This window comes from Camelus bactrianus, chromosome 11 (genome assembly GCF_048773025.1).
Source record: "Camelus bactrianus isolate YW-2024 breed Bactrian camel chromosome 11, ASM4877302v1, whole genome shotgun sequence".
Classification (NCBI taxonomy): Eukaryota; Metazoa; Chordata; class Mammalia; order Artiodactyla; family Camelidae; genus Camelus; species Camelus bactrianus.
In genome coordinates, this window is record NC_133549.1 from 26,170,247 (window position 1) to 26,195,853 (window position 25,607).

General features: G+C 48.1%; 1 protein-coding gene across 3 annotated transcripts in view; it reads right to left on the minus strand.

Moving 5' to 3' along the window:
• PLPP4 (phospholipid phosphatase 4) overlaps window positions 1-25,607 on the minus strand; it is a 114,517-nt gene that overhangs the window by 50,855 nt on the left and 38,055 nt on the right. The window contains exons 2-5 of one of the 3 annotated variants that reach the window (XM_074374462.1): window positions 17,918-18,026; window positions 9,059-9,149; window positions 4,282-4,345; window positions 2,197-2,321 (exon numbers count right to left, since the gene is read on the minus strand). In XM_074374462.1, coding sequence (XP_074230563.1) covers window positions 2,197-2,321; window positions 4,282-4,345; window positions 9,059-9,149; window positions 17,918-18,026 — 389 coding nt within the window. Of the gene's footprint in view, window positions 1-2,196; window positions 2,322-4,281; window positions 4,346-9,058; window positions 9,150-17,917; window positions 18,027-25,607 lie in introns of those variants that run through there. The other 2 variants (XM_045506555.2, XM_074374463.1) reach the window with 2 other exon arrangements.

Consider the following 25,607-nt stretch of genomic DNA (forward strand, 5'->3'; position numbering starts at 1 on the left):
CGGGAACCCCTGACCGTATGGAGACAGGAAACCAGTACAGCAGGCGTTCCTCCAGCTGGCACCGAGACGGCCTCCTAAACAGATACTGACTTAAAACCTGAAGTCAGAGAGGAAGAACAAAGTCGGAGAGCAAGTGGTTCCAAATGCATGTGCGGCCTCACGTGACAGGGATGCTGAAAACTGGAAGCCCCGCGAACCCCACACCTTCACATGTGCTGGGCCCTCTGCCACGATACCCTCAGAGGGCATTTCAGAGACACACACACCTGCGAATGTGCTTCCTCTCAATCCCTCCCGTAACTCTGGAGACAAATCCTTCCCATGAACTGCTAAGTGTTCAGTCTTAAGTCTCCTGACTCCTTTCTCGGGACTGTTGTAACGAATTACCATAGACCTGGCGGCTGAAAATGAAAGATTTATTCTCTCCCAGTTCTGGAGGCCAGACGTCCAAACTCAAGGTGTCAGCAGGGCCGTGGTGCCTCCGGAGGCTCTATGGGAGGCATCCTTCTCTGCCTCTTCCAGCTTCCAGGCGTTCCTTGGCTTGTGGCTGCATCACTTCAATCCCTGCCTCCGTCTTCACGTGGCCTTTGCCCCTGTGTCTCTGACTCTCAAATCTCCCTCTGCTTTTCTCTTATAAGGACACCTGGCATTGGATTTAGGGCCCACCCTAAATCCAGGATGATCTTGAGATCCTTAATTACATCTACAAAGACTTTTCCAAATAAGGTCCCATTCACAGGCTCCGTGGGCTAGGACTCGGACGTGTCTTTTGGGGGCCATTACTCAATGCACTACAGTCTCCAAGAAACTAGAGGAGAAAGCAAGTTATTTATTTAAGCAAATGTGGACTGTGAACACCTCGTTGTATTTAATCACCGAAAGCTCAAGACACGATTGTGCTAGAGGCTGGCACAACGGTCAGTGAAGTGTCCTTGAATAAGTCTCTGAGTCTGTCTAAGCCTCACTATGCCTGTGCACAAAACGGGGACAACTGGACCCAGCAGGGTTGCTGCACAGCTGGATGGAGATTCACTTGGAGCGCCTGGCAGCCCAGTATTGTGACAGGCCCTAATCTCCAAAGACTGAGCAAATGCCCAACAACCACCCTGCAGGAAAGGCCATCCAGTTGTTCCCTGATGCAGCCACTATAGGGATGTGTATTAGGGACTTAGAAAAAGCAGCAAAGATTATTGGTACTTAGAAAAAACAGAGAAGATTAAGGTAACAGGCTTGCCAAAGGGGAACCAAGGATTTTAAGTCATGAGAGCAGCCTGTCCTCTCCCAAGCGGTCACCTATGAGCCAGGACACTCTGGAGCCTCAGCTTTGGTGATAAACAATAACATGGATAACTGGGGTTTATTTAAAGCACGATCCCGAGTACTTTACATATGCTGAGTAGATTAAATAGGACAGTGCACCTAGACATGTCGGCGTGGCAGATGCTCCAGAAATGTCAGCGGTCAGCATCCCTTATGTTAACTGTCACTCCAACCAACAGTGGAGCCTGATCATCCCCACTGTACGTAGCAGCAACTGAGGCACAGAGAGGTTAAGTCACAGAGTTAGAACTTGGCAGAGCCTGGACTTGTCGCACTTCAAAGACCTGTGTGATTTCCAACACACCACCCTGCACCGGGTTCACAGAATTGAGTCTTTGCTGTAAGGCTGGTCCCAGCCCATAAAACTATAATCAGACTATATACTGGGGGGGGAGTGTACATGTATGTATGTATGTACGTGTGCATGTGTGTATGTGTGTGTATGTATGTATACAAATATGTGCCATATGTTAGTACATAGACACACTCACTCACTCACACACATATAATACGTTCACTGAAGGAGTAAACTAGAGAGAACACTGAGCTGAAATGCGTAAGGTCCCAGGGAACATGGTTAATTCCCTTGCACTGTCATGTTCCCAAATGGTATTGCCAAAGGGTAAACTGTCACACGTTCCACTCTGCCGAGTTCACAAAAGCAACACATACAATGTTTTGTAAACTCCAGAGCCTCATCCACAGGCTTATTCCTTCCCATTGAATATCTCGGTTCTAAGTCAACCACCATACAGAGAAGAGAAGTGAACTGGGCTTAACATTCACCTATCAACACTCTTCTCTCCACCTAAACTCCAAAGAAAGTGATCAGGAGACATGACCCGGGAATTAGAGTGTCCCAGCCACTGAACTTACAGGAAGAATGGATGCTGGGGAAGCTTTTGCGGCCCTCGGACACCAGGTCGGGGTCACCTGTGCAGTGCATTTCCGAGTTCATCACTCCATCTGGAAAGCAGCGGTAAAAGAAATCGGGGCGAGGTCTACAAAAGACACCATGGACATTTTCAATATAAAATGTTGCCATCACAAACAAACCCCAAGCTGACCCCCGCCAGGCCCCACTACCCCAACCAGCTTCTTCTTCTGCCATCAACTTTGGAGCCCCCAGTGGAAGACACTGTCGGCCTGGGAAAAGCTCAGGCTTCGGGGTCAGAAAGATCTGGGTTAGAACTCGCACTCTGCCACTTACTAGTTTTACGACCTTGGGAAGGTCACGTAGCCTCCCCCAGCCTCAGTTTCCACATTTGTAAAAGAGGGAGATCCGTACCTTCCTCACCTCACCTCAGGTGAGGTCCTGAGGGCTAAGTGAGATGACTTACAGGAGCCCCCTAAGCGCAGCGCTGGTGGAGTGAAAGGTAGTTCCTGCCACCATCTATGGCTCCGCCACTCGGAGGCTGCTTCCAAGATCCAAGACTGAATTTGAATGGCCAACTCCCTGCCCTTCCTTAAATAGCAGGTCTCCCCTAACCTCACTGGGAGGACCTGGAAGCTCAGCTCCAAGATGGAGAGCACACAGTCACCAGGTGGGCTGCTGGTCCAGGCTGTGGGGGAGACTCTCCAGGGAAGTGGAGTAGAAGCTGGCCCTGGGGTCCAGCCTCCTGCCACAATCACAGCTCACATTTCGGGAGTACTTCCTGGGTACCAGACCCGGCGCTAAGCCCTGGACGTAGGTCATGTCATATGGTTCATATGACAATCCCAAGGCAGGCCCTGGGACTTCCCTCATCTTACAGATGAAAATAAAGGCTTAGAAAGATTACGTGCCCGCCCACGGTCACACACAGCCAGTAAGTGGCAAAGGCAAGCTGTGAACCCCAGGAATTGGATTCTTGCCCCTACACATTTCACCCCATGCGTGTCTGCTTCCCTCAAGTGAGAATTCTCACACAGACACGTGATGGTCGATCACATTAATTCAACTAATCTTTGCTGAATGCCTGCCATGGACAAGGTTTCGCTAACGCTGTGAATAGAGTCCCCATTTTGTGTACACACTGGCTTACAGTTCACACACTGGTCCTCCAGCTCTGGGACCTAAGCCCAGCAACAATCCACCAAAATCTTAACCTATCAATTAGCAATAATCCGTCAGAGCTGCTGGTGTACGGTCTCTCCTGCACGTGGCTAGTGCTCCTCCGACTGTGGCTACTCACCTACTGAACCTCAAGCTCAGAGCGGACAAAGGCCTGAGAATCAGCGTTTTATCAGAGTCCCACAACAACTCTAAGCACGGAAAGTTGGAAGGACACCACAGCACCAGGTCACGCACTTCCTAATTTGTACCCACCTTCTGCCCCCTCTGTGCCTGGCCAGCACTGCACGCCAAGTAGATGATCATTAAATACTGAGATTCTGAGAGGGGAATCCAACCTGTCCAAGGCCAACAGCTAGTCAGGGCCAAAGTCATGTCTTGAGTTTGGGTCTTTTGGCTGATTGTCTCTACAGAGACCGGCTCACTTCCGGAGCAGTTGGGGGAGAAGCCAAAGATAAATGGAGGACAGAAATCATTTCCCAGGCAGGTAAGAGAAGTGTGCCCTGAGCCAAACAAAGCTCAAAAGCCAATCCATACTTCTCTTCCCGAAGAGAACAGTAAGTAAGCAATCTTATTTATTTCTGGAGGCCAAAACTGACAAGCGAGTGGGTGTCTGGTGAGGACCTGGGACAGCAGTACATAAACTGGAGATGCCAGCAGTAGGCTTTAGCCCACAAGATAGTACAGTCAGTGGATACTTCTTTACTGCTGATGTTCAGCTTACTGAAATACTGAGTTCGTAATTCAAAGGAGAGGAAAGATCTGTGTTGAGGACAGAAATCCCAGGAGGACAACAATTTAAGGGAAAACCAGAACAGCTCAAATCTGTCCTATCCAGTGTTCTGTGGCCAAGGTTCCTACACAGATGACCTTGAGAGTCTAAGTCACTGTTTCTTTTTGGAACTTACCTTCCCACTATTAATTTAATAGTGTTTGTGCAGACTCCATTCAAAGCAAGAGCCAAGGACACCGCTACAAAACAAAACCAATAGACAGAAAAATAACCAGCTGGCTCTCAAATCAAAACCATCATCATCATCATCACTGTTTCATCATCATCATAATTGATTTATGACCATAGAAATATGAACAAATACCCTTAAACGAGAGGGAATTTGGAGTGGCTAGAGTAAAACATAATTAGAACAGGACTTTGGAGAGTGCCTCATAAAATTCCAAGCCCCTATGACATGAAATTTATCTCTCTTTCTTGACTGAAATTTTCAGTATCACAGAGCAGTCCATGTATCATGTTCTGGCCTGATAGTAACAGATTTAATACTACAGTATGTAGAATTTCTTTCACTGGTAGCAAGAAACATAACTTTTTTGTTTTCTCCTGGCAACCTTCTCAGACATAATTCTAATCAGAGCAGCTGCCGAATCCTACAAATAGGAGGTGCCCACTCCACCATTACCTCCTCATTGACCTACCCGTCTCCTGCCAACAGCTGTCCACTTGTTATCAAACAAATCACTGTTTCTGAGAAGGTGAAGCGTCCCACCTTCTCACTGGGTTTTGGAAAGGTTTACCCAGGTGGGGCTTTCCGCCACCTAAAACAGTAGGCACTTCTGGATGCCATGCTTTAAAAATAGACAGCCTGGGGACTTTCTCCAAGCAGCTGGGAAGGACTTTGCTGGATGAAGCACAGACTGTCCAAAGGGTGCAAGTGAAATGAGTCACAGAGCCTTCTCTGCAAGAACGCTGCACCTCTCTCCTGTGTTTATCAAGACTGCACAAAAGGCAAGTCAATGTGATGGAAGGTCAAATGCTTTGCATAAGCAATAAAAACCTACGGATGCCCCGTTCCATTGCTCTGTTGAATAATAAAGCGTAGTTACCATTTCCCTTTGGCAAATATTCACTGTTCAATACCAGCTGAGATTTATGTAAGAAAGTAACTGTAGGGATATTTTTAGGAAGGAGCTGCCTACAGCAATTCATGGTCCTCCAGGGAGACAAATGTGTTATTCTACAAATGGAAAGTACCGTGAATGACCAACCCAGTCACCAAGGGCACAGGCCACTGAGATGGAGGCAAAATTCACCTGCTTTTAAGAAGCCATGGGAATGGGAAGCAGAGAGAATGAGAGGGACCAGTTCAAATGAACACTTTTGTCAAAGGGAAACTAATGCCCCAAGTATGGGATGGGAAACACTGCCGTATCTGGTGTGGCAGAAAGGAGGGACGGGCCACCGGGGTGGGGAGCAGAGCATGAGTCAGCAGCATGGTGCCACCATTGAAACACCAAGCACGTAACACCACATGCGTAAACTAGAAGCAAGCGTGGGGGAACTTGGAGAGATCTTCTGATTACATTCTGTACACACAGGCCCTTCCTTCCTAAAACATCGGCTTCCCTTCTGTCTCACAAGCTCAGAGCACTGCCGAGAGGTCTCCTTTGCAGAGAGGAGGGCATATTCCCCGGGCTATCTTCCCTGCAGCATTCTCCCAGAGCCACAGTAATTAACAGGCTGTGAGGCGGCCCTGAAATGACAGGGGTCTTTGCTTGTTAGGGCTGGTCCAGTAGGCTCACTGCTGTGTTTTCCCAGCAGGGCTGGACTCCTTATCCTGGTCCCAATGTGGCTTTATCACAGAGATCTCCAGGAACAAGCATCACTAGCTGATCTCATAGTGCCCATGGGGAACCTGACAGACCACTACATCAATTCAGAACACCATGCGCGTCCCCAGCCTCGGCAGCGGCTGGGCTTCCTGTAGCCCAGAGCAGTTCTCTGAAAAGCTTCAAGTAGCTGAGCTAGAAACTGTGTGGATGTACTGTAGCTACCAACCTCTGGCAGCTTCACTCTCTGATTCAAAAGCCTGAAGGAGACCAAAAAGAGTGGGGATCTGGAGTGACGACATTTAGGGTGGAAGTCATTGCAGCGTTCCAAGAGTAAACGGAACTGATTATTATGTTCATCTGAACAGCACAACCCCCAAGGGACCAAAACAGGGGACCTTTCCCTGATACCAGAGAGAAGGCTGGGCTGAGATTAGATGCATGAGAGGCTGGCCGAGCAGGAAATGAATGGCCCCAATCAGGGGGGCTTGCTGATTAACAATAGCCCCGGGTAGCTGGTTCATAAGGGCTGTGTTCACAGCGACCTACAGCACTGCAGGCTTGGGAGAAGCGTCAGAAAGACAAGCCAGACTGTGCCTGATAAAGAAATTCAAAGCAGCGTGTCCTGAGAGTTGGCCCGCAAGTGGCCTATGTTGAGGGCACGCCTGCTTACAAGCACCCCCGAGGATTTAGATGTCTTTTGTTGTCACTTTTGCTGTTGCTAGGAATTCAGCACTGTGGTCCTTCCAAAACAGGGTTCTCTGTTATGCAGACCTGGCTGTCTGCAGCCCAAATCCCTTACAGCCCGACGCTGGGTGGGGCAAGCCCCCCTCCCCTCATCCAGGAGCAGATGCGCAAAGGGGGCCGCTGGGGTCCGCTTGGGGTCCAGGTCTGCTGAGGATGCAGGGGTAAAGAAAAGACCTCAGCACTAAACCACCCTCGCCGAGGAAGTCCTGGATCCCAGATAGCAGTGGAAAAGTACTCCCAGTCTTGGTTTTTAAAGATCCACTCCCCAACCCCCTACTTCCAAGGCTCCCTAAAAGCAGTGATTTTTTTTTTAACTGTGTACGATGGGAGGTTCTTCATCATTTTTACAAGCAGGCTCCCATTTATTTAGGCAGACAGAACATCCAGTAACTCCGCCTTCTCTGTTAATATATAGGAGGTGGGTGTGGTGTGCAATTTAGAACTGCCATCCTAAGGGAGATTTAGCTGAGACTAAAAAGACCTACAGGAAGCTCCTCACTGCCTTAACAACAGCCCAGCTCCAAGAGCGGGCAGCAAATTATAACCATAACCATGAAAGACAGTTCTCATCCACAGTCACGTATCTTGGGACTCTGTGCCAGGGGAGCAGCTAGAATAACAAGGGAGGCACAGGGATTTCCAGGTTAACTGAGAGGGCTCCCCGTGGGACATTTGGGGGACCACAGTGGTATCTGTCCAAACACCGCCCCAGCTGCTCAAGCCACGTCCATGAGTGCACTGACACCGTCCCTGGAAAAACTGACCCTCTCATCACCTCAGCTGAGGAGACTGAGACCACCAAACTCTCAAATCACAAATGAGAAACCTGGGGTACACACCTGACTTCGGGGAGGGCACCTACAGGCTGGCCAGAGATTCATGACTTTGGTGTCCACACTTCAGAAATGAGTCGAGCTGGATTCTCCACCTGGAAAGTCTCGACCATGAGATGTGCTAAAACTTGGGGGGTGGGCACTGGAGCTGAATGGACATATAGGTGTGGGCCAGGGGCACCCACCATGACCAGCTCCAGCTTTGTATAGACCAAAGGTGTGGGCAGCAGAAATGACATCCAGACAGGAGACTGAAGCCAGGGGTGAGAGGAGAGGGAAGGCGTATCACAGAGCAGAGGGTCAGGAGGCGAAGGGGCGTCTCCACCCCAGGTGGCTTGGATCCCTGCTCCATCCCCACCAGGCTCCTCTGTCCTCTTCCTTATTCTTGGATGTCTTTGAGACTGCTTGGTATAGCCCTGTAACTAAATCTCTCATTTATCTGAGCTAATTTGAGAGGAATTCTGTTCTTTTCAACTAGACAGAGCCTAAGCAAAGCCTGGTTATGTAACAAACATTCTCCACCCCTTTACTGTTCTCTATAACCTAGATTTCACCCTCACCCGCTTTCCCTTACCAAGAAAAGGGAAGACCATATTTTGCTACATTTTCATTTCCTCAAAGCCCAGTAATTAACAAACATAATCTTTAGTGAAGAATCTCGTATTTCCAGATTTACTACCTAACTGGATGGTGAGCCTATGCAATACACCAGCAACACAATTTGTGTGAGGGTTTGGGTAACTTTAATGTGCAGTGTCAAAAAATAAACCTAATTCAGTTTTCCTAACGACCAAACAGCTGAAAATCTGGCTACTGGGTAGTTTATTTTGGTTGTTAAACAAGCCAAATAGTTTTGCTTTCTCTTAATACTATCATTTACTCAGTTTTTTGATTAATATAAAGATAAGGTAAAAAAAATTTAATCCTAAAAATGTCAAACTCGTAGCACATGAAGATACGGCTTAGCTTGGGGAGAATTTATAACAATGGTATTATAATCAATGGCAAAGACTGTAGCATTCTTTACACAATCACACTTCCTTAACTGCCAGAATGTTCCCAAACTGACAATGAGTTATGGAACTTTTTTCCAATTTATGTTTGACATCTGCTTTTGCCCATTTTTGCCTCTAGTTAATAGTGGTTGGTCAAGGAGTCTGTGGTTGATTTTTGAATTGCCCATACTGTGGGCATATTAGCCCCAAATGTGGGACTGGGCAATCAGTGGTGACAATGTTTCAGATTTACTTTGCCTTACAGCCAAAGCTGCCCTTCCCGTGTGCCTGGGAAGCACAAGAGCTCTGATGTGCGAGACTGATACTCATTTTCAGCACAAGGGACAGCGGCAATGGGCTGGCCCCGGAGGTAAGGTACTTACCATCCGTGCACTGGCTCTTCTTAGGGCTAAAAGTTTATTCTGTCTAGTGTCTTCCAGGCTTAATTTGGTCAAGAGAAAAATCAGTTGGGTGCAACTGAGATTTTCAAAATCTAGTCATCTAAGTTCTGCCCCATCCCCTAAAGCAGAAACTGAATACTCTACCTAGGAAGGCTTCCTTAATTTCAGTCTTGTCTGTCCGCCGGATAATTTTCACCACACAAATAACAGCCAGAGGTGTGAGGAAAGAAATTGCCTGGAAGAAATAACAAATAATCCCTTATGAGGACAGCAGTTTGCTATCAGAGGACTGACTGATAATTAGTTCCAGTTAGCTTCGTTTAGACTCACTAGTTGAATGATCTCACTGAACTCCTGACCTCCAACTAAGAAGGATTTATATCTATACTTAGAGGTTCCATAGACTTGAAAACTCGGAGGTCTGATTATGGGTTATAATTGATTTGTAATTGCTGGGAGCCACGTTGAAAGTGGTGGCTTTTTAAACAGAAAAGGATAGTGTATAATTATAATGACTCATCTTTGCCAGGAACCCTCGTCACGTCCTCCCCCACAGAGGGGTGGAAGAACCCTTGGCCTCCCACCCCCAGCGCTCTGGCAGCGTGGGAGCACGTGGGACTTGCTTAGAGTCAATTGATTCGTTCCCTTTTGGTGTTCTTTTGTTGAATAGTCATTTCCTCTGCAAAGCTGAGGATAGTCCTATTGTATAAAGTCTCCTTCCACCATCCCCTTCTCTCCTCTGGACCAAAACACACAGAAGTGCAATAAGTGTTTAATGGATCAAGCTGGTGGGATTCAGATGCAAACAACAGTCATTAGCAAATCTTCTATGAGGCGGAACTATGTCTAGGTACCATCAGGAAGTGGAGTCTCTTAAATCTTCATGCTGGCTCTGTGACTATCTTTGTCAGGCTTGGGGACTCCATCATGTGCCTGAGGACACACAGCTGGTGAGAAGCCAGGCCAGGCTTTGGAGGCCAGGCTTTCTGCGTCCTGTACCTAGTCCTTAATCAATATTCCATAATTAGCACATTGTTTTCAGCATTCCAACAACCAAGAAAAAAGGTATTTATGTTACTTTCTTATAACAACTCAGGATAACAATCAAAAGGGATTAAATAGCTCACAAATCCACAACTGAGCTCACAGATGGTGGTGGGACGGGTGGGGTGTGGCAACTATTGACCAATGGTGCTCACACTTTGGGAAATCGCTACCCATGCTCTCTAGTCGATGTCATTTTCTGGAAAGGGGCTTTTCAGTAGGGCCAAGGCATGAGTAGAAGATACTTTTCTTTTTACAAAAACAGAATTCAACCAAATGAACACCGTCTTTCAAAATAAATAGGTATGCCCTACACACTTGCTACAATAGACTGCCAGAGCTCAAAGCATCTTGGGGACTCCTCTTTGGGAGCTGTCTTCAGAGACAGCCCATGAGAAACCCTTCTCCTTACTGGCCAGTTTCTTTCTGACCACAGGTGGTAGTAACCAGCTCAAAGAGTTTGTCAGCAGTGGCCCTGAATGACTTGGCTATTAAAACACCACATCACTAAGTCCTACCACCAAGGAGGGGATTCAGAAGGCTACAGCATGGGTCTTAAGGCAGCCGTACAAGAGGAGGCTCAGAACTGAAACAGAGAAGCAGAGGATTTCCCCAGGGGTGGCTCACAAAGGCAATACTCCCTTGTGAATGAATAGTTCCGGCAAGTCTGTGAGTTTCCACAGGTGCCTGGGTGGCACTCACACCTGAATACCTGCTGACTCGGTACGAGGCTGCATCCTTCAAACATACACAGGGCAGCTCAAGGAATCGACACTGTGTAACAGGCATCTCAAAGGATACTGATACTGGTGACTGAGAAACACTGTGTCAGTTTTCATTCACACATTCACTGTTTACAGAGCGATGACTGAAGACCCTGCTTACAGAAGCCCAAAGCTACAGTCAAGGTTGAAGAAATTCTTAGCTTTTTTGTTTCCTCTCGCTTTGGGCACTGAAGACCACTTATTTCTGCCAAATAGGAGAAAGTAGCTCACTGAACAGTAAACAGGGCTGCAATGACCCCACCGACAGTCAAACCTTAAATATGAAGATGGAAGAAAACCCTATTAGACAATCCCAGATGTCAATACTCTGAAGTTAGACAGAAACGGAACCCTATGGGAAGACATTCCCTCTGAGGCTCTGGTGGCTGCCTGCGGGGAGGACCCTGAGTGGACTGTGCCGACCACACAGGAGACGGGGGGCACTACGTGGGAGACCCGCAGCTCCCAGCCCACGAGTGGGAGACCCGCAGCTCCCAGCCCACGAGTGGGAGCTGAAGAAGGCATCAGAGCTGCCCAGCGGCTCCAAGCTCATGGTCTGATGACCAAGGGGGTCTCTTTAGCACTGCTCGCTGCCTCAGCTCTCCTGCTCCTCATTACAGCCCCACCAGACTGCACTTAATGCAACCTGTTCTGTGACTTTCCTAGGTAGATGCACATTGGGCTGTTTTCTAGAACCACTAACAAACCAATGTTAAGCCAATGTTAAGCACCCAGGAGGGCTCAGGGCTCTCCTCATGAGCTCCTCAGGTGAGGGATTGCAGCCATCAGATGAGACACAGCCCCCACCCAGGCAGCCACAGCAGAAATGTCTGCACATGACTGTGACAGGTGGCCGGGGTGGGGGACAGGTGGGGGTCCTTCTCCCCGCCAGTCATCCTAATGGCATGTGGGCTCCAGTCCCCTTCCATCTTCCTAGAAACATATCTGCCATATCCTTGAGCAGCACAGTCCTCAAATCAGGACAGAGACATATTTATGTTTATCATCTGCTCCCCTTTCTACAAATATTTTTCAACCAAAAGTCGGAATCAAGAGATGAGCCCCAGAAGTCAACACATTAGGGAAAGAACTTCCTCCTGTGCAAAAAGCACCTCTGAAGTGAGTGAAAGAGGGATAAAGAGAGAAAAGGCACCCCTTTCACTCAGCAAGCCAGACTGAGTTAACCCAGTGCACGCCCCTTCCACGTTCTGTCAAAAGCCTTCAGAAGCCTTTGTTCCGCTGCCTGAGCCCGAGGAGAAAGTGAAGATGGACACAGAGACACAGGGGCGGGGAGTGGTTACTTCTACCTCCAAACAGGTGTGGAGATGGAGGACAGACAGCATTTCCCCCAGCACTGTTTTCCCTTAGGTTAATATTTCCATGGCTTTAAAAAAAAAAAAGTTTGAAAATCCTGAGAACAACCCAGGGGAAAGGCAGTGAATGGTCTGTGCTTATTAAATGGGACCTGAGAGAGACCGAAAAAATGAACTCCAGCCACTCACTGCTGCAGGATGCAGGGCCCATACTGGCCCCTCTCTATTCTCCACATGTTGTCCACACGAGGTATGAAAGGACAGGGCCACTGAATGTACATTCGTAGGTTAGAGGACAAAGGCTGACATGTTCTGAAAACTTACTAACGACATGATCTGTTCCATGCACTTCATGTAAATTAATTCATCCAATCCTCAAGCAACCCCTATGAATGACGCTCCTTACTTAACGGACAGAAAACTAAGGCACAGAGAGGTTAAGCAACCTGCTAAAAGCCACACAGCTAATAAGCAGTAAAGTGGGCATTTGCACACAGACTGTTTAAATCAAGCTCTGTGCTTTTAACCACAGTAATATAGCAACTCTCACCTCAGAAGGAAGCAGCATTAATAAAACATGGTATATGCCTTTACTCTGGAGTCAGAGAAGGAAGGAAGGGCGTTCATTCCAGGAACATGGGTAAATCACAGAAGTGTCATTGGCAGCTGTCATAGATTAAGCACGTACTATGTGTTAGGGGCTTTCCTCACATTGTCTAAGCCTCTAGCTACTCTGTTGGGGGAAACATCCTCCTTGTACAGAAAACAAAACTGGAACTCAGGGAGATACATGAACACACAAATGCACGCCGCTGATGGGACCAGGACACCCCAACCTGGCTGCCATGCTACCTGCAGTGGAGTCCTGAATCACAGTGATCACCTTAGGCCAACAGACGCATCTTACAGATGGGAAAACTGAGGCTGGGGTCATTCTTGCACTAAAGGACACTTAGTAAACTACCGATTGAATGCACTATGCAGCACCTACACATCAAGATAATATATAGAAATCATTAAGCAGGGTCTAGAACGTGGCTGGTTTTGCGTGATGCTCTTCCACAGGTGGGGAGGCCAGAACCCTGTGAAGGAAAATCTAGGGAACAGGCTCAGATTAAGGGGAGCCAGGTTCAAGCCCCAGCTCTGACATTTATCAGCTCTGTGACCTTCAGTATGTTACTTAACCTATTTACCTTTGAATCTCAGTGTCCTCATCTGTAAAATGGGTACAATGATGATATACATAGCAAAGCATTGTTGCAAGAATTTAAATTCACTATGGCTTCTTATGTACCACACACTAAGTGAAGCATTGTAAGTCTATTATCCCATTTGATGCTCTCAACGCCCCAGGGAGGGAGGGAAGTGCTGTTAAATCCTCCCTTTTACAGATAAGGAAACTGAGGCACTGAGAGGGGAGGGGATTTTCTCAACTCATGTAGCTAGCTAGTAATTAGCAAAGCTGGGAGCTGACCGAGGCAGTTCACTCTGCAGCCCCAACGATTGCTCACCTACGGAGCCCAGCAGAGAGCGAGCTTCCACGAAATGCTGGTTGCTGTTCCCGGGGAAACCTGTTAACAGATGACCCAAAGCAGGCTCCTGTGACCAGACATAAGCTCCTGCCCATCTGTGCCCTTAGGTCTGGGCGGTGCAGGGAGGTCCGGGGCACAGAAAAGCCTAATTTGTCCAGGCATCTTACCCGGGCCCTACAGGACCAACGTCTCCAACAAGAGCCACCAATGAAACCAACACAGGAAGTGCCATCCACCCCCAGCCGTGCTACACCGGGTGAGCCCTGGGCACTGATACAGGGCACTGTGCTGCCAGGATGCTTCTGAGAATCAGCCAAGCAGGGAGCAGCATGTCTGAAGGTAAAGGCATGAGTGTGCCAAGAACATCTATCCACTGGAGGGGTCAGAACCAGAGCACCTGATGTTAGGATGTTAGCCAGAGGAGAGCTTGTCACCGGGGTCCCTGCACATCAGACAAAACAATGGGCCCAGAGTGCCTTAACTTCCGGCATCGGACAGAACGGTGTGCTGTACGGTGCTCCTGGTGATGGCTCCCGACGCACAGACACCTGGGAAAGCCTTGTTGTGGGCGAACCATTACAGCGCATCGCAAAGTAGAGAGCTGAGTTTTCAAAAGCACCTAAAAATTAAACCGTCTATCAAAAGCCATCTCTGTCTCTTTTCCTTCCCTCCTCCCCACTAAATTGACTTTATTTCTGTCTCCCTTAGAAGACTTGAGAAGAGAAAACCCTGTTATCAGATCAACACAATATCAGTAATATTCTACAGAAGTACATCTTCTGGACATATCATGGCTGGAGCAAAAAGAGACCAGGGCCAAGGACAGGGCTTGGGTAGATTTTTTTTTTTAAGCCAAGGAAGGAAATGGGGAAATGGCTACCATTTCTTCAGCTTCCTACCTGAGTCGTGCCAGTCCTTCGTGGGCTTTCCTGAGACGCTGCACTGTCTGACTTGTGTTCGTGTCTGTGTCCCCACAAGACGAGAAACTGCACCTTATTCAGCTTTGCACCTCCACTATCTGCCACCGTGCTCAGCCCAAGGAAGATGCTTTGTAACTGTCTGTTGAATTAAGCAATAATTAACTAACCTGGAGTCTGTCCACCATTTGCCTCTACCCCTGCCTCCCTCCACCCCCTTCACCACCCAGCACTCGAAGCAAATTCCTTTACACCTGCTCTTCTGTGTGTGACACGCTGCACTCACCACCTCACCTGAGCCCCCAAGGAGGCAGCACTCAATGGCTCCAAGAGGGTCTGCACTCTGGCCACTGGTGTTCAGATCCTGGTCCAGCCACTGGCGGTCATAAACCTTGGATACGTTGTTCGATTTCATGACAGTTTCACTTTCTCCACTAAAATTACGGGATAACAAAAGTGCCAACCTCAAAGGACCCTGAGGGGATTCACCGAGATGCTGTTCGTAACACGATGAGCACAGCTGCTGTTCTCCAGAGACGAGGGCTGCTGTTGTGACCACCGTGACGGTGATGATGATAATGGGGCTCCCTGAAAGTTCTCCTGAGCCTCTCCTCTGGCCCCTTCCAGATTCTATTCGACTTCAGAGTACTGTCTCTCCCAGGAGCCTGCAGGGGTCAAGTCCGATTTGACTTCTCACCACCTGCAGCTCGTACAGCCTTCTTCACCCACAATCAGCTCCTGGAAGTGTTCTCTGCATGCACAGAGACATGAACACTAAAGACAACAACAGAGGGTTTACTAAAAAAAGCAACACCCAAGACCAGCTGAATCTCCCTACACCAAAAAGTAGGCTTTCAAAGATGCTCAGATAAACTCCACACGTTCAGAAAGAAAGCATGATCTCTTCTGAATAAGGGAGCAAGCAGCTGATGGCTTGGGAACATCCAGGAAATGTTAAGTCAGGACTCAGTGTGCGAGAAAAGAGTTTTCAGCCTGTCTCTCTGGTCAACAGAAACCCAGAGTCATCAAGGGAAACAAGTTATCGGAATCACACGGTCCACCCACACCAAGGTTCATGTTGACAGATAATGTCACCTGACGGTGCCAAATACGGAGAAAATGCCAGTCGGGGCTTCCTAATGAGGTCATTACCATTTCTTCCTCATTTAATTCCCTAATATTCTGATATTATTTTTGTGACATTTGACCAAGTAGTTCCTTTAAGACACACACACACATACACAAACACAACTCCAAAAATACTAATTTCCCAAACAAAGAAACACCTGGGTTAATAGCAGCTGCCTTTAAAAAACACTTTGGTTAGAAAATTAGCAAGTTTGCCTTCGGATTAAAATATTCCAACCAAAAGTAGAGGAAATCCCAAGATCGTGTTTATGCATTAAATGATGAAATTTGAGCTTTCTAAGGAAACCAGGCTCTTTTTTAAAAACAGTGAAAACATGCTCCGTTACAAATCCTCCTATAAACACCAGAAGGTCTGAAAGGATCAAAAGCAGACAAATGGTATCTTGTATTAAACTCTTAATAAAAGCCAGGAGAACAAATCTAATTTATGGGATGACAAAGCATTTTCCATCTTGTGTTACAGGTACTCTAAATGTATCTACGGCTTTCCTTGGGTTATTGTGGAATCGCACTAAATCTTGTGAGCAAATGAATGAAATTCATCAACTTCTATTAACAAAACAAAAGGTTGAGGTTATTTCATTAGGAGATTAGCGGGTATGAATCAGTGTTTGTGGCTGAATACCCTTCTATTCTCTGAGCATCACAGCTCTGAATAACTCCTTTACTGCCCCCTTCCCACCACTGCCAACATGCAAATGTGCCCCCTCCTATTCGTGTCTGCAGCCAGAATATTTGTGGCATTTGGATCTAGACTTCAAAACAATCCATTGTTCATAAATCTAGGACACAGCCACAAATTTCTCACAACATCTCATATGAACATTCAGCTCCAAATTGTGTTTTACAGCCCAGGAAATGTGAAATCTTTGAAGAATGGGGATAAGTGACAAACAGAAGCTCCCCCCTATTAAAACTATGGGATGAACTAGTTAGACACACACTAGTTACTTTATTGCTAGGATTTAAGGAAGGTTTGAGTTAGAGCAGAAATGATAACAAAAAAAAATTGATTTTAATACTCAAGTGTAACATAATGCCCTACTCACAAGCACCCTGAATTTTTCAATTGCCTTGGTATTCCCAAAAACCCAGTTTACTTTCCAGCAGAAAAGTCATTATGAAAAAGCAATTAAAATAACACTCAAACACTCATGTAGTGTTCTGGGCACTTCGAGCTGTTTGCAGACCCAAAGATCTTTCCAATCATCACTGACGAATAAGATTGCCTCCACAAAATCAGAGGGATTTCTTTCAAAATACAAAAATATTCCTCATATGCTCTGTGAAAGCTCTGAAACAGTCACTTAAGTTCCCAGAGGCAGAAGACACAGCGGCATGGCAATAAGACTAAACTTTGAGCTACAAGGTTGCCCATCCAAAAGCTACATTATTGTTCTGTAACAAGAGGCAGCTTCAATATTTTCTCTGCTACAGAGAAGCCTGATGGCAATTCTCCAGGAGCCAGGAAGCATCAGCAAGGAGTCCTGGACACTCAGCTCCCGACTGCAGGGCAGAGTCTCCTGGCTAAGAGCGGGGCTCAGAGCTGGCTGTGAATCCTGGCTCTGCAGCTCTCTGGCTGTGTGGCTTTAGGCAAGTTCCTTCATCTCTCTGGGATGCAGTTCTGCACCTGCAAAATTTGGGCAATAATGACATCTTCCTCCCTGGGATACTGAGTGGGACTACATGAAATAATCCTTTCTTAAGCTCTCAGCAAAGGGCCTGCACATAGTAAGGGAAGCGTAACAGGCTGTAATTGACATGGAGCAGGGTGAGGAGGTACAAATATTCCCAGTATATCCACCAGCTATCTGGATGCTTGCCCGTTTATCCTAGGAGCAGAGACATGAGATGCTATCCTGGGGTTGAGTCACACACAGCGGTCTCATCACTGGTCAACTGATCAGCAAAAACCAGGAAAGTGGTTAACAGAGCTATCTGTGGTACCTGAGTTAGGCTAAATTGAGGTTTACTTTAAAAGGAGATGGAGCAGGAAACTCTGTTCACTAGTTTCAAGTCTTGTTTTACTGTTTTGGGAAACAACTCAGCATAGCTCGGGTAAGCAGGTCCCTTCTCTTTCCAAAGTGTCAGGCAGTTACTTCTCACATGACCAAGTGGCATCTCTCCTGAGCTGGAACTGAATTTTAATTTGAGGGGCTGCTCACTTTTTTTTTTTTTTAAGCTGCTCACCATCATCAGCAGGGGTTGGAAAAGCAGAAATGAAAACCCGTTTTGTTCATACTCAGGAGAGTGTTCAAATCATCCATGAAATCAGGGTACTTACAAACATGAGGCGGGTAGGTATGTTGTCTGACTGCACCAGAGGATTTTTATAGAGCCAGATCTCTTCAGGCTGGATAACTCTCTGGAATGGATCCAAAAACTCTGTAAAACTGAAACAAAACAAAGAAAGAGGCATGAAGGCAGAGCATTGGAGAAGGCAGCTCTTGCACGTGCCCAGGTGGACAGTCCAGCCTCAGGGGGAGGGGAGGGGAGGACAGGCTCCCGGGCTGATGGTTCTCGGCCAGTTCCAACCGAAAGATGGAAAGAATGACTGAGACTGTAGCATCTTCTGTCCCCACCTGCCAGCAAGGACCAACTCTGGGCATAAGAGAGCAGCTGTGAGGCTGACATACAAGGACCCTAAGAACTTGGGGTTCCAAAGTGAGCCGGAAGTTGGAAGTCCAGAATAGTGGCTCGGACAGGGGCCAGGCAAGGCCAGCAGCACAGACCCTGGGAATTAAACGGACTTGAGCTGAAGCAAAGGCGAAGGAGGAGAAAGAGCTGGCGGCGTTCTTTTCTTCATGTTACCCGGACAGCGCCCCGCCTCCCTCGCCACCACCAGGGGGCAGAGTGAGAAAGAAAAGCTTCCAAGAGAAGACAGAAGATTGGGACAGGAGAGACTCAGAGAAGAAGGATGGAAGGGAAAGGAGGAGCGAGGTGCATTCTGGGGCTGCTGCCAGGAAACCAGACAGCTTTAAGCATCCACCGCCTCAGCTTGTCCTGGGAACCCACAACACCCAGGTGGAGGAAAGACTCACCACCAAGAGGAAAACTGGGGGAAGGACAGACAGAGACTGCAGGGATGGGGTTTGCTTTGTCACCTCTCGGCCATCGGGCCACCTCCCGGCTCTCCAGCCCAATTCTCCACCTGGTGAATTCAGTTCAGAATGGCTTGAGATGCGGCCGGAGAGAGCACAGGGGCCGGGTGACTCTGGGTTTGAGTGCCAGCCTAAGGAATCTGGCTTTTGAACCAGTGAGGAATTTGCCAGAGAAGCATGGAATGAAATTTACAATGCAAGATAGTGGTGAGAATGGGGAATTGGAGCAGAACAGAGAAGGGAAGGCAGAGGCAGTTAGGAGGCTATGACAGCTGTCCCGGCAAGAGACGCCTGCAGAGAGGAGAAAAGGGCAGGACAGAATGGAAGAACACGCAAGCGGGAGGTAGGGGTGGCCAAAGCTGATTCCAAGGCCTCTGTCTTGGGCTTCCAGGAAAAGGCGCACCGTTACCCAGATGAGGAGTAGGAGGTCGGGGGTGAGGAGGAGGAGGTCAGCTGTCTCTGCATCTGGGAAACCACCCTGGTGACCAACAGTTTCCCGATTCGCCCAGGAGGACTCTCTCCTGAAAGTTCTGTGTCCCAGGAAACCCTGCAGCCTTAGGAACAACCTTGACAGTGGATCATCCTAAAGCCATCCCAGCCCCTGGGCAGAATCAGGGGTCTCACAGCCTTGGTTTCTATCCCAGACTTGGGCTTTTGTATAATCATGATCTGCTGGTATGGCTAGCTACACCGGGAGGGCATGGAGGGTGGGGGCCACTCCAGGGCTGTGTGCTCAGAGCCCAGCAGGACGGGACTCTCGGTGCCTGCACATCTGATTTCTGTCCGGGACTCTGAACAGGTGCCACAGAAAATATCCTCAGTCTGATCAGCCTCACGCTGAATTCTCTTATGTATCAGAAAGAGACCTAAAATTCAACCTGTCTTTTGTGTCTCTCTCTATCTGTCTCTCCCTCTTTCTCTGTCTCTCTTCCTTCTTCTCTTCCCCTCCCTGTGCCCTGAGCTGAGGTTTTAAGTCCTAAAACTCTGTCCCTCTGTGTACTTATGTAATTTCAAGAAGAAAGAAAGTGGTGCCGGCCCATGACTGTTTCGCTCAGCACTGTGCCTGGAACATGCCTCTCGAAGGATCTTATTCCAAGTGCACTGAGATCCCTTTATCTGTGTACAAGTTAACTTATGCTAAGGGCCCTCCAAGCCTCCTCCAAAACGAAGCACGGGAAGCATGCTGTCTGGGCGCTGGGTAACTGCTCTCTGCCCCAGCCCTGCCATCACGCTGCTCTGGGCCTCAGAATAAGCCACTTCTCCTCACTGGGCCTCAGTGTCCTCACCTGCAACATGGGAAGTTGGACTAAGTCAGAGGTGTCAAATGGAGATGGGTCAGAACCATCTAGAGACACCCCACCCCAGACCGGCAGTCTTGGTATGAACGGGGCCTAGTATGTGGATTATAAAACACTCCCCAGGTGATCTGAAGGGCCCAGCACTGAGCAGATGATCCCAAATGGTCCTGAACCCTTATCCCCAAGGAGAGGAGACTGAGAGACTTAACTCTCCACCTTAACAATTCTTCCATCAGCTGCAGGACAGGTTCATCCATGTTCAAATTTCAGCTCTGGCTGTGTGGCTCTTAGTGAGTTCCTTAACATCACTGAGCCTCAGTCACCTTACCTGTAAAATGGGCACACCTTATAGAGTGGGAATAAAAACTAAATGAAACAACATAGAGAAAGTACCTAACAGGGCATGAACAGAAACCAGCATTTTATCATCATTATCATTTTACTCTAGACTCCACCTGCAAGCTTTCAGTCCAGGAAAAGTTTTCAGGCTTTTTGGGGTTTTTTGTTTGTTTGTTTGTTTGTTTCATTTTGTGACAACCTCTTCACTGTTCCCGGGTGTTTTCAAAACATTTTAAATATAACTAAATAAAAATTTTGTTTGACAGATGTTCTGAAGAATATATAACCTACTTGCGAAACCCAAAGCTTCCAAAATATTCCAGTTACTATGGCTGCATCACAACTTACCCCAAAACTTAATGTCTTAAAATAATCATTTTGTTTTTGCTCATGATTTTGTGGATTAGGAAACAGAGAAGGGTCCAGCTAGGCAGAGCTCTTAGAATCTCTCATGTGGTCACAGCAGGCAGACATCAGCCGGGCAGCATCACCTGAAGGCTCGACTCGGCCTTCAGGTCAAGGATGGTCCCTCACGTGGCCACGGTCGGCACTGGCTGCCAGCCGGGAGCTCTGGGGCTGCCTCCTGGAGCACCTTCGAGCCCCTCTCCAGCACCGTCATCTCAGCAGAGTCAGAATTCTTCATGGCTACTGGCTTCACCCAGAATGGGGGTCCCAAGAGAATCAGGCAAAAGCTGAATGGCTTTTCTGACCTAGATGCAGAAGTCCTGTAGCATCACTAGGTGACAAGTCCTCAGCACAGCCCAGATTCCAGAGAGGGGAACCGACTCCACCTCCTGGTGGGGGCGTGGCAAAGTCTCATCAGAGAAAAGCAGGTAAGATGAGAGATATGGCTGCAGCCACTAACGATCCTGCAGTCCCCACTCTAAGAGACTCCAGAACCTGGATTCCTGTTTCCTCCTCTTACAGCCGGCCGCGGGGCCGGAGAGCTGGCTCACCGCCAAGCACTGTCCTTCCTCAAACTCCCAGAGGTTACTATCCTCCTGGCAATTTTTTAAAGCCTCATGCACCCAGCCTTTTGCACGATTCCTCACCCCATCCAGTGTGGCTGTGACCAGAACACATCTATCAAGCAAACTAGACCCTCTGGGAGCATCGGCACCAAGAAAGAAAGATGTCCCTTCTCCAGCCACGTGCCAGCCACCAGTGTCTGCAACTGAGAATCCAGTCAGCTCGGCAGCTGCACAGAGACCATGGGTCTCAGAATGCAAATGGGAGATGAGGTGGGCACGTGGTGGGATGGAAAGCCCTGGAAACATGAAAGGGTGTTCCCAAGAGAGGCCACACCAGGTCTGGAAACATCCTTCCTCGAGCTCTTTGCAAGCAGTGTGGAAACCAGGAAAGGGAAACCCTGCTTCCAGGTGAGTTCAGGCACAGCCCCAGCTGCCTGCTCACCAGGGCTCATTACACACTGAGGACTGAGGACTCCCAGCAGCGGGTGTGGTCACGGCTTCCCAAATGCTAACGTGCTCAGGCACCACCTGGGGGTTTTTGTGACTGCAGATACAACAGGTCCAGGGAGGGGACTGAGGGCTGGCATCTCCAGCAAGGTTCTCGGTGAACTCTTGACTGCTGGGGAGTGTGTGAAACCATTTAGCTTCCTTTAATTTCCAATAAATACGATGCAGAGGAAAACATCTCAGTGCTGCTGATCTGTGGACCAAACCTGGAGTTGTCAGAGGCCAGGGCATCAGCATTACCTAGAAGGGAGCTTGTTAAAAATGAAGAATCCTGGGCCCCAGCCCGGAGCTACTGAATCAGAATCTTCATTTTTAACAAGATCGGTGTGAGCACTACAGTTGGAGGCAGAGCCCTCAGGGAAAACCAGCGCTTCCCAACTTCAGCCATTTAAGAACCACGTGGACTGGTTTTGCCTGACCCTCCATCCACCTGCACTGTAACTTTTCTTCGACTTTGCAAACTAAAATGAGTTTATTCTAGAAGAAACGTCATGTCATTGAATTATGAAACTGGCATTCCCTCCATAAACAGCTGGTAAATGTCATAACAAATACAATGAAAAGAAAAGTATGCTCTTCAATTCCACCTGAATGCTGTAGCCTCTGGGCGGAGGCCTGCCTTCTCCATGAGGGTCAACGAGACCTTCCCAGGCAAGACGGGAGGATGGAAGGAGAGGAGGCGGGGGGAGTGCGCCCTCTCCGTGGTGCACAGTCAGGAGGGTCACGTCTAGGTATAAGCTGAACTCTCCTTGGAAAGCCCCTACAATCACCTCCAGCAGCACTGGTGTCACAGGAGAGACAGAAAGGAAGATGAACAACAAAAATGACAACTCAGAAGCACAGCCATCAGGGGCCATTTGGTGCAGAAGAGAACAGCCCCACCGGTCTTAGCACCTCCTGCCAGCATTAGTGTATTTCAGGCTAGTGGGAGGACCAACGCCCTTGAGTTTTCAAGAGAAGGCTGAAGAAAGGGTAGCCACTCTTTGACCACTGGGGAGTGTGTAAAACCCTTTAGCGTCCTTTTATTTCCAATAAGTGCAATGCAAAGAAAAACACCTCAATGTCCAGAAAGGGTCTGACAGATCCACGGATGCAAAGGCGTCTCATATTCTGAGGCTGAGAATCAAAACTGTCCTCACTCTGAATGGCACTGTCCCATCGCTGCAGAGACTCGTGAAGAAGAGAGTTGCTATGACAATCAGTACCCCGATTACGTGGCTAACTGCCCAGGTTATCCACTTCATCTCCTGAAATGCTCGAAAGCAGTGGAGACGCTTAAGATTTCATCAGGCTTGACGATCAAAAGTAAGCAGAAAGGAAGGGCTCTGTGTCAGAAGGAGGGGTGGGAATCTAACAGGTCGGAAAGTATCATTTGTTAATCATTTCAAAGCAAAAACGCTATTTAATGAGACGACACAGGTGTGAAAGCAGTGCTTTCTCCATTACTACCGATAAACTCCGGTGCAGCAGCCAGGGCCAGTCCAGCCTCAAAATAACGTCTTCCCCCATCAGATGCATTCACTGAATCTTAACTATCGTCAACATCACTGCACTTGACGGGGATTCAAAACTAAAACATGTCTAAACTGCACAGGGCAACATGTTTTGATGTGAAAAGCATGGGGTTTCTACTAAAGTAAACAGATCATTTCCTTCCATGAAAATAACTGCTCAAAGTCAGGTCACTTGCTGTGGAATTTTGATACAAGACACGCTTCTTTAGTTTCTTCACTGATTGAATTGGACGATTAATCTTAATTGAACATCTTAATTTCTCCCTGGCAAAGTTGGGACAGTGTTACTCGTTTTCTCCTTAGTTTTCTGACGATATAGTTTGAAGAAATCGGAAAACAGAAAAATGAAAACTCAAAGATATTCCACTTTATGCTGAGCAATTCTCTCCTTAATGCATGTGCAGTACCAATGCTTTAATCCTCCTCAGACCAGGTTCTTATCTCCACACCTCACACACAAACATGCATGTGCATACACACATCAAACCAGAACCTAAATGAGTGGAAGGCAAGCAAACAAAGCAACTTTCTAAGATACAAGGACGATCTACCGAATTAACTGAAATAGAAAAGAGGCAGGAGGAGAGCTGATGCGGACACAGAGTGAAAAGCAGGCAGAAAGCTAAAGTCAAGTAAAGCCAAAGTCAAACAGGCACAGACACCTTAGTGTCCCCCCTCCTCCCTTCCATGGACCTGAACTGCCAGGTACTTCTTCCTGCAAAATCACAAACATGTGGCCTGTGGCCCTTCTTTCGTCACCTGAACCTTCCCCCAGGAGCACTGGATGCAATTCCAGGGCACACCCTGCACCACGGGGGGCTCTCCAGGCTCAGCCTGGCATCAGCTAAGGACATTACCTCGCCCCTCAGAGGATCCCCAGGCGAGGCCCAGCTAGTGTAGCATCTGGGGTGGTGACAGATACACACTACGCTCACACACACACGCACATGCACACACTCCCTCCTGGTGGCTACTCCTATTTCCACAGCTCAACCCGACCTTAAGCAGCATCGGACACATATCTGCTTCTACAGGAAGGAGCATAGTGGGGGACAGATAATGGGCGTCCATCTCTACTGTTTTTTTCATTCCACAAGCATTTCCTGAGTGCCTGTGATGTGCCAGGCACTGTCCTAGGGACCCTGATGTATAAAACAGGCACGGTCCGCACTCTTGTGGAGTTTACAGTCAAGGGATGCTAAGTGCCACCTGACCGGGGGATGACACATCAAGGCCTTTAGTTACAGGTATCAGAACTCTGACTACACAGAAGCTCGCCCCCCCACTCTTTGGTGGGTGTGTCAGTAGTTGGACCTGTGATACGGCCCCAGACCTGGAGCCGCCTGTGAGAACTCCTGTCCCCTAGGGATGTTCCAGGGCGGGTATCTATCACTATCCACATGCTGCATGTGGCAACAGATTCAGCCCAAAGTTGGAAACCCAAAGGACAGCTAATCTTGATACCACACTAGCAGGAACGGCAAGTCCCTGAACAAGCGACCGTGATGCCACTGTCCCCTGTGCCTCTTCTGACTCAAAGTCAAGTTCTCAAGGCCCCAGAATCTCCCCAGCATCGTCTAAAAGTTTCTATAGATTTGTCAGTGACCTTTAACTCATGTACCTGGATAATATACTTTTTTCAAGATAGCTTTACATTTCAGTCCCACACTAGACACAGATTTCCACATCCTCTTCCCTGACCATAAATAACACCAGATTATATGGAAATATGAACTTGATCAGACAATTAAACTTGCTTCAAGTCCCTGATTTGGCATTTGCCCCAGCTGGGTGACTTGAACAGAAGTCACTCACCCTCTCTGAGACTTCAGATCTCGCCTCCCAGGATGGCCACACCTCCCTGGGCAGTGACAATACTGCCATTATCAGCAGTAATGAACGTTAGGAGCTGGCACAGGGCCTGGAGCACAGAGGGCCGCAATCAAAGGTGGCTGCTGTTCTTGTCAACGTGAACACAAATGATGCTGCCGTCACGATGACTGGCTCTGAGAAGAACCCCCACCCATTATGCCGCACCTGGGGGCAGTGAGGTTGCCTGCTGCGGGAAGGAGATCGGACAGGACAGACGAACGTCAACAACTACCACATCTTTGGCCCTTCTGTGAGCAAACAATGGCCCAGAAAGCCACTTTTGAACCTTGCAAGGATCCGAAGGAGGAAAAAACCGATAAAGAAGGTTTCCAGACAAGAGCAAACAGCAAAGCATGTTTCTTAATTGCACTA